The sequence below is a fragment of the Hevea brasiliensis genome, chromosome 1 (genome assembly GCF_030052815.1).
Source record: "Hevea brasiliensis isolate MT/VB/25A 57/8 chromosome 1, ASM3005281v1, whole genome shotgun sequence".
In the NCBI taxonomy this organism is placed as follows: Eukaryota; Viridiplantae; Streptophyta; class Magnoliopsida; order Malpighiales; family Euphorbiaceae; genus Hevea; species Hevea brasiliensis.
Window position 1 is genome coordinate 110,127,112 of NC_079493.1, and position 9,399 is coordinate 110,136,510.

Consider the following 9,399-nt stretch of genomic DNA (forward strand, 5'->3'; position numbering starts at 1 on the left):
ACAAATTAAGATCATTGAGAACTGCTAAATCTCTAAAATACCCTCTATCACTACAAAAATCACTTCCATGTCCCATCTCTTTTTTGGTATCCCTCAAATTAACCGAGAAGACGGACACTACTATTCGAGGCACAGATCTAATAGGGAACTGAAGAAGCCTCTCTCTCTCTATCTCTCTCTCTCGTTATCTCTTCCTCTTCTCCCCGATCTGCCTTTAATTGTTTATTTACCTGAAATTTATATTAGTTTTTCATTGCCCTTTCTCACGAATCTAATAGCGTTTGGTGATTGATTGTAGATGTGATTGGGTTCCTCTTCTTCATCTCATCAGATCCACGGTAAGTTTTTCGTGTTTGTCCTTCAATCTTATTTTTGTATCAAAATAGTGGATCCTGTTGGATCTATTTTCCATTTCAGTTCCACCGTTTGGTTGCGCGGAAAAATTACCGGAAATTTTCGAATTTTGGAAACGGAAAGTGGCGGTTTTACAATAATTCTCTGAAATTGATTGAGTTGTTTTTTTGTTTTCTTTTGGAAAAGGTTGTTCTGGTTGATTAGAAAAGATGTTGACGAAGTTCGAGACGAAGAGTAATAGAGTGAAGGGACTGAGTTTCCACAGTAAGAGACCGTGGATCCTTGCGAGTCTTCATAGTGGCGTGATCCAGCTATGGGACTACCGAATGGGCACATTAATTGATAGGTTTGATGAGCACGACGGTCCTGTTCGCGGAGTCCATTTCCACAAATCTCAGCCTCTATTTGTGTCTGGAGGTGCGGGAATTGTCGAATTATCTTTTGCGTTTATTTGTGCCTTGTTGTATTGTCAGAATGATTGGAAATGTATCGTTTATGTTGTGCTGTTTATAGTTGAAATCTTAGTTTCTGATTGGAGAATATTAGGTCTATGTTTGTTATCTCAGTTGTGTGAGAGTTTACACTAGATCTAGGCTATTTTTGCTCAGGTTGTATGAATTCCGCGTGTTCTTTTAGGGTATAATCATTTGGTAATATCAATGCAACAATAAAATGTTGCAACTTAGTTTCGCAAATCTGATTGCTTCACTTAACTTCAAAGAAGATATTCATGTTCATTTTCCCCTCTGTTGGTTCCATACTTCGGTTTGAACACCTTGCATTTAATTCAGTATGCCAATTTTATAGCTGAAGTTGCGGGTCTCCTGTTGTATGCTATTTTAAATCTGGATGTAATAATTGGTATTTGCATATAATATATGTTAGTAAACACGTGTGCGTGCCTTTTGTCAAGATATATTTTGTTCATAGAAGAAGCTGCATAGCGGTCATAGCCCCATAGTCTGTCCATTGCTTGTCAATATTACCACGTGCAAAACTTCCCATCTCAGATTGAGGATGGAATATGATTCATTTTAGGTTTGTGGTTAAGATGAAATTGAATTTGGTCATTAACCTGGGTTTGATTTAAATTATGAATTAAATATTGAACCTTTTTTTTTTCCCCAGTTCAAATCAGCTATTAATTGTGCTCGAAATTTTGCACCTACAGTTTTTTGAAACAGCCATAGACTGACAAGAAAATGTCATTTTGGAATGTTGTTCAAATGGATTACGTGGTTGCCCTATTTTCTAATGTAGGTAATTGATTTTTCTGCAGGTGATGATTACAAGATTAAAGTTTGGAACTACAAAATGCATAGGTGTCTGTTTACACTTCTTGGACACCTTGATTACATTCGCACTGTTCAGTTTCATCATGAGTACCCATGGATTGTGAGTGCCAGTGACGATCAGACAATCCGTATTTGGAACTGGCAGTCACGCACTTGCATTTCTGTGTTGACGGGCCACAATCATTATGTCATGTGTGCATCATTCCATCCTAAAGAAGACCTTGTTGTTTCGGCCTCTCTAGATCAGACTGTCCGTGTTTGGGATATTGGTGCCCTAAGAAAGAAAACAGTGTCCCCTGCTGATGACATTCTGCGGTTGAGTCAAATGAATACAGATCTTTTTGGTGGGGTTGATGCTGTTGTTAAGTATGTCTTGGAAGGTCATGATCGAGGAGTGAACTGGGCTGCATTCCACCCCAACCTTCCCTTGATTGTCTCAGGAGCAGATGATCGTCAGGTGAAATTGTGGCGTATGAACGGTAATTTATTAACCATAACTCCCATAAACTTTTATAATTCAATGCTATTCTATTATGTATCTTTAGAATCCTAGTAAACAGATGTTTGATTTGAATTGGGGCTCCTTAGCTTTAGTTGTGCTCAATTTTGGGAGCCAAAATGAGAACCTACTAGATGTCCCTTTACTCTTCATTTCCTTTTATTGCTTGGGATAAACTCATAACTTAAATGGTTTCTTTTGCTGTTTTATTTTCAGACACGAAGGCCTGGGAAGTGGACACTTTGAGAGGACACATGAATAATGTGTCATGTGTTATGTTCCATGCTAAACAGGATATCATTGTTTCAAATTCAGAGGATAAAAGCATTCGTGTTTGGGATGTAACTAAACGAACAGGAGTTCAGACTTTTCGTCGAGAGCATGACCGTTTCTGGATTCTTGCATCTCACCCTGAAATGAATCTCCTTGCTGCAGGTCATGACAGTGGCATGATTGTTTTTAAATTAGAGAGAGAACGGCCTGCCTTTGCAGTGAGTGGTGATTCTTTGTTCTATGCCAAAGATCGCTTTTTGCGGTTCTTTGAGTTTTCAACACAAAGAGAAACCCAAGTGATTCCCATCCGGCGACCTGGTACCACCAGCCTGAATCAAAGTCCAAGGACACTATCTTACAGTCCTACAGAGAATGCTGTTCTTATTTGCTCAGATGTGGATGGTGGATCTTATGAGCTGTATGTCATACCTAAAGACAGCATTGGTCGGGGTGATACTGTGCAGGAGGCAAAGAGGGGTGCTGGGGTATCAGCCATTTTTGTGGCTCGTAATAGATTTGCTGTGCTTGACAAAAGTAGCAATCAAGTCTTGGTCAAAAACCTGAAGAATGAAGTTGTTAAAAAAAGTGGTCTTCCCATTGCTACTGATGCAATATTCTATGCTGGGACAGGTAACTTGCTTTGCAGAGCAGAGGATAGAGTAGTCATATTTGATCTCCAGCAAAGGCTTGTTCTTGGGGATCTTCAAACACCTTTTGTCAAATATGTTGTTTGGTCTAATGACATGGAGAGTATTGCCTTGCTCAGCAAACATGCCATCATCATTGCTAGCAAGAAGCTTGTGCACCAGTGCACTCTTCATGAGACAATTCGTGTAAAGAGTGGAGCCTGGGATGATAATGGTGTTTTTATTTATACAACTTTAAATCATATAAAATACTGCCTTCCTAATGGGGATAGTGGCATAATCAGAACTCTTGATGTCCCAATATACATTACCAAGGTTTCTGGAAATACCATATTTTGCTTGGATCGGGATGGGAAAAATAGAACTATTGTCATTGATGCAACAGAATATATCTTTAAACTCTCCCTTTTGAGGAAGAGATATGACAATGTTATGAGCATGATTAGGAACTCTCAGCTTTGTGGGCAGGCAATGATTGCGTATTTGCAACAGAAGGGTTTTCCTGAAGTTGCTTTGCATTTTGTGAAGGATGAGAGAACTCGATTTAATTTGGCCCTTGAGAGTGGAAATATTCAGATTGCTGTTGCTTCAGCAAAGGAAATTGATGAGAAAGATCATTGGTATAGATTGGGGGTGGAAGCGCTTCGCCAAGGTAATGCTGGTATCGTTGAGTATGCCTACCAGAGGACTAAAAATTTTGAGAGGTTATCTTTCCTTTATCTAATAACTGGGAATCTGGAAAAGCTTTCCAAGATGCTGAAAATTGCTGAGGTTAAGAATGATGTCATGGGTCAATTTCACAATGCCCTGTATTTGGGTGATGTTCAAGAGCGTGTCAAGATCTTAGAGAATGCTGGTCATTTACCACTCGCTTATATAACTGCTAAAGTCCATGGGTTAGAGAATCTTGCTGAACGTTTGGCTGCTGAATTAGGAGATAATGTTCCATCCGTTCCAGAGGATAAAGTGCCCTCCCTTCTGATGCCTCCAGCTCCCGTTATGTGTGGTAGTGACTGGCCCCTTCTAAGAGTCATGAAAGGTATTTTTGAAGGTGGACTGGATAATATGGGCAGAGGTGGTGCTGAAGAAGATGAAGAGGTTGGGGAAGGCGATTGGGTTAATGAACTGGAAATGGTTGTTGAGGATGGCTCACAAAATGGGGATGTTACAGCAATTTTGGAGGATGGGGAAGGGGCTGAAGAAAATGACGAGGGAGGATGGGACCTTGAAGACCTGGAGCTTCCCCCTGAGGCAGACACACCTAGGGCTTCTGTCATTGCTCGCTCTTCAGTTTTTGTGGCACCAACTCCTGGTATGCCTGTAAGCCAGATTTGGATCCAGAGATCATCACTAGCTGCTGAACATGCTGCAGCTGGCAATTTTGATACTGCTATGCGATTGCTCAACAGGCAACTTGGAATTCGAAACTTCATCCCTTTGAGATCCATGTTTCTTGATCTTCATTCCGGTAGCCATTCCTATTTGCGTGCATTTTCATCTACTCCTGTGATATCACTAGCTGTTGAACGAGGATGGAATGAGTCTGCCAGCCCTAATGTGAGGAGTCCTCCAGCATTGGTGTTCAATTTCTCACAGTTGGAGGAGAAGCTCAAGGCTGGTTACAAAGCCACAACAACAGGGAAATTCACAGAGGCACTTAGACTCTTTCTCAGCATCCTTCACACAATTCCCTTAATTGTTGTTGAATCAAGGAGAGAGGTTGATGAAGTCAAGGAATTGATTGTTATAGTCAAAGAATATGTGCTGGGTCTGCAGATGGAGCTTAAAAGGAGGGAAATGAAAGATAATCCAGTCCGCCAACAGGAGCTAGCTGCCTACTTCACCCACTGCAACCTTCAAATGCCTCATTTAAGGCTTGCTTTGCTAAATGCAATGACTGTATGCTTCAAAGCAAAGAACCTTGCTACTGCAGCTAACTTTGCCAGGCGGCTGTTGGAGACAAACCCCACACTTGAGAACCAGGCAAAGACTGCCAGGCAAGTGTTGCAGGCTGCAGAAAGGAATATTACAGATGCCTCTGAGCTGAATTATGATTTCAGAAACCCATTTGTGACATGTGGTGCAACGTATGTTCCAATTTACCGAGGACAAAAGGATGTCTCTTGCCCATACTGTAGTTCACGATTTGTGCCAAGCCAAGAAGGGAAGCTGTGTACTGTTTGCGATCTTGCAGTTGTTGGGGCAGATGCTTCAGGTTTGCTTTGTTCTCCTTCCCAGATACGATGATTGAGGTGCTGAAGTGAGAGGATTTTTCAATTATTTTTCAGCTCATCTTACTAGCAGCAGTGGTCATCTTGATTGTTTCACTGCGGGGAAAAAAAAGGTAAGATAATATAGAAGAGTTAAGTGCCCTGTGAATTTGCTTGTGCTGTCTCCTTTTATTTGCTTTCTTCTCTAAATCTTCTTTACCTCTTTTTACTTAGTTGATTATGATTTTCATTGTAATAAACAACATGAGAATTTTGACTTGGGTTTTTCTTGTTACCTGTCAATAGACAAGAATGGTCAACGACTCTTGTTAAATTAGATAATCTTTATAGGCAGGACAAATTACATATCAGTGTATGCAGATGCCATGCCGTTTGGCAAATTTGATTTGCTTATTTGTGATGAATTAGAGTTTCTACTGGTTGGCAGTGAAATTAGTTTTTCTGGTTTCAATAATCAACATTTTTGTATATTTTCAGCACCCTTTCACCACATCTTTATCTTTTAAGTTTTTGTTCAGAATCCTCGTGGAATATTCAGTGGCTGACGTGGTGCTGTTCAATCACATTTTTGGATTAAATATTATAGGTTCTTGTTAATTACCATATTTTGGAGCTGCGTGTCTGGCTGTTTGCAAATACATTGTAGGATTTTAAAGTATATAGATTTGCCAGTAAAACTTACAAGTCTTCTGACTTGAGTTGGTGAGAAGGGAATTGTTCTATTTTTTTTTTATTTTTTTTATTCTAGTGGAAATGGTCGAAATTATTATCTACCTGCCTGTAACAATTTCATGTCTGCAAATTGTTCTTAACCAGCTGAATGGGAAGAATAATCTTTTTTCTGAATGACATTCTTCTTTGGTTTCTCTTGATTAGATGTGGCAATAAATATGAATTTTGATGGTATGGGTTAGTAGATTTTTTTTTTCCCCGGTTTCTAGGAAATCAAAGAAACCTCTGCAGAAGAGTGCATAGATAATCCATTGATTTTGTTTTTTACATATCAGCATTTAACGCTTCAAATTCTTGTACAGAAAATTATAACTAATTCAATCACCATTACTATTATTATTATTATTATTATTATTAGTCTTTTAACCTGGCGAACAACGTTCTCTATCCACGTTGATTTCGGGAAGAAAAAACCAATAGAAATCTCCACGATCAGCATTATCTTAACCATCATGTTGAATATGCAGCTCTTCATTTTTGCCCTGGGGCTCTTTCTTTTGCTTTTGTCATCTTTATGGTCTCCATAGCCAATCAGCACATTGAACCTCTTGTAACTCCATATTCTACTTCTCATCATTAGAATCATCATGTATGTCTTTAATTAAAATAATTCTCTTGAAGAGTCCAAGTGGCTAAAACTGATTACTAATGGGACGGTGACGTGATTCCAAACCGCTTGATGATGTGCAACCTCAGCCAAAATGATAGAATCACCCTAACAAAAATGCAAATCTAACTATTTTGATCATCTGTTGACTTCTTTGGGATGTTAATGGCAATTTTTACTAGAGCAAGCTAGAAGGTGAGTTTGCAGGAAAAAAAAAAAGTTGAAAGGTGAGTAGAAAAGTTTGCAAAGAAATTGCTTAAAAAGCTGTGATGTTGAAATGTGTACGTGTTGGATATTAATTTGGTTATAGAAATTAATTAACTTTGTTGAACTAAATTGATGTTGAGTGATTGAATTTTTAGGTTAAAGCTAATTCGTTTTGTGTCATGTGTGCACTTTCGGGGAAATGTTTGAGAAATGAAAGTAAACTCTTGAAAAGAGAAAATATGGAAAACTAAAATCTGTTATTGATTGCTGATTATATCTATATATACACATTTAGCTTTTAGCGCATGTCCAATCAATAAAAGACAACTCAGCCTAATAGTTTTAACAAACTTTAGCTAACTAACCGACTTGTAAAATAAATCTCCCGCCTCCTCTGTTCTACTCTGTTTCTATAATTTTTCTGCATAACTTATATTCTTCATCCCCCCCTCAAGATGGAGATGGGTTTAAGTTAACCAATCCCATCTTGGAACAGAAGAAATGAAAAAGGTGTGAAGTTAACGGCTTGGTGAAGAAATCAGCAAGCTGATATTTGGCCGCAAGATGTGTTGTTTGAATAAAGCCATTGAGGACCTGTTGGCGAACTATGTGACAATCAATATCCAAGTGTTTGGTCCTTTCGTGAAAAACAGGATTCTCAGAAATATGGACCGCTGCCTTATTATCATAATACAAAGGAATCGACAAAGAAAGGGAAAGTTGAAAATCCTTGAGTAAGTAAGACAGCCACTGCAATTCACAAACAGTTGATGCCATACTCCGGTATTCTGCTTCAGCAGATGATCAACTAATGGTAGTTTGCTTTTTTGACTTCCATGAAATCAAAGATGAGCCAAGAAACATACGAGCTGCTAGAGATTTTCGTCATAGGACGACTTGCCCAACAAGATCGTGAGAATGCTTTTAACTGAAGTGAGTTCTGTGCAGGAAAGAATAATCCTTTGGTTGGGGACCCCTTCAAGTATCGAAGCAAATGAAGGACAGCGTCCCAGTGTGGCTGTCGAGGACTTTGAATGAATTGGCTTAAACGTTGTACAACATAGGTAATATCTAGGCGTGTAAGACTAAGATATAGTAACCGCCCTATCACACGTCGATAACGTTCAGGATGCGAGAGTAAGGTGCCAGTTTCAGTATCAAGCTTGAGCCCTTTGGACATAGCATAGTCAGTGGCTTTGGCATCAAGAAGCCCTGCATCCTTTAAGATATCCAGTGTATATTTGCGTTGGTTAAGAAAAAGTCCAGAAGATGATCGTGCTAATTCAACACCCAAGAAATATCTGGCATAACCCATGTCTTTTATAGTGAATGTTTGATGAAGAAATTGTTTGACTTGAAGGATTTCAGCTTCATTTGCACCAGTTATGAGAATATCGTCAACGTAGACAAGCAAAGCAAGAAAATTAACATTAGAGCCTTTGACAAAGAGACAATTATCATGTGCCGATTGTGTAAAACCATATTGATGCAATTTTGATGTGAGTTCCTTATTCCATTGGCGTCCAGCCTGTTTTAATCCATACAAGGATTTAACCAAACGACAAACTTGACCAGGCTTGGCACGAGTATAACCATCTGGAGGTTTCATGTAGAGTTCTTCATCAATATAACCATGTAGGTATGCATTATTGATATCAAGCTGGTGAATGGCCCAAGCTCGAGCTGCAGCAATTGCTAGGAAAACCCGAACAGTAACTGTTTTAGCCACCGGAGAAAAAAAAAGCAGTATAATCAATGCCCGGAAGTTGATTGTATCCCTTTGCTACAAGCCTAGCCTTGTAGCGCTCAATAGTACCATCCGGATTATATTTCACACGATAGACCCATTTGGAGTCAATAGCTTTCTTGTGAGAAGGCAATTCTGTAAGTTCCCATGTCTGATTTGCTTCCAATGCATCAAGCTCTTTGTTCATAGCACTGACCCAATTTGGATCATCTTTAGCTTTGAAATAAGAAGTAGGCTCAGAGATATTTGACACATTTGCAGTAAATTGGAGAAAGTCAGGAGCAAAAGTAGTATTATGAAAGGTAAAAGGTGGAGAGAATGTACCTTTATAATTTGCGAGGTTCTCATCGACTGTAGTTGTAACCGAATCAGTAGATGTGAGAGTATTCAGGTTGGATTGAAGCAACGAAGTCCTGTAACCAAGATGGTTTGGTAGTGGGCTGTGTGCTCTTTCTTAAAGATAATTGGATTGGAGAATTGATTTGTGTAAGGTCAGGAGAATGATTTGAATTGTTAGGTGGGCTTGGTGAATCTATGGGTTGTGAATGTGGTGAAATTGGCTGAGTATCTTGAGGCGTAATGTGATCAGAAATGGGTTTGGGTAATGATATGTCACAAGGTGTTCCTAACATGGTATGATAAGGGAAAATATGCTCTTTGAATATAACATCTCGGGAAATGCAAATGGACTTAGTGTCTAAGTTGTATAGCTTGTAAGCTTTGTAACCCAATGGGTAACCAAGAAAGACACAACGATATGCTCTTTGGTCGAATTTGGTTTTGTGGGGAGAAATATTGGTTGCATAA

The 9,399-nt window shown here is 39.1% G+C and overlaps 1 protein-coding gene across 1 annotated transcript; it reads left to right on the top strand.

The window, feature by feature from the left end:
• The first annotated feature begins 34 nt into the window (after positions 1-34).
• LOC110648477 (coatomer subunit alpha-1) lies at positions 35-5,731 on the top strand. Its single transcript, XM_058147068.1, has 4 exons — positions 35-338; positions 541-771; positions 1,634-2,128; positions 2,365-5,731. Exons 2-4 carry the CDS (start codon positions 564-566, stop codon positions 5,313-5,315), a joined length of 3,654 nt encoding a protein of 1,217 aa, XP_058003051.1. The 5' UTR covers positions 35-338; positions 541-563; the 3' UTR covers positions 5,316-5,731.
• Positions 5,732-9,399: the final 3,668 nt, after the last annotated feature.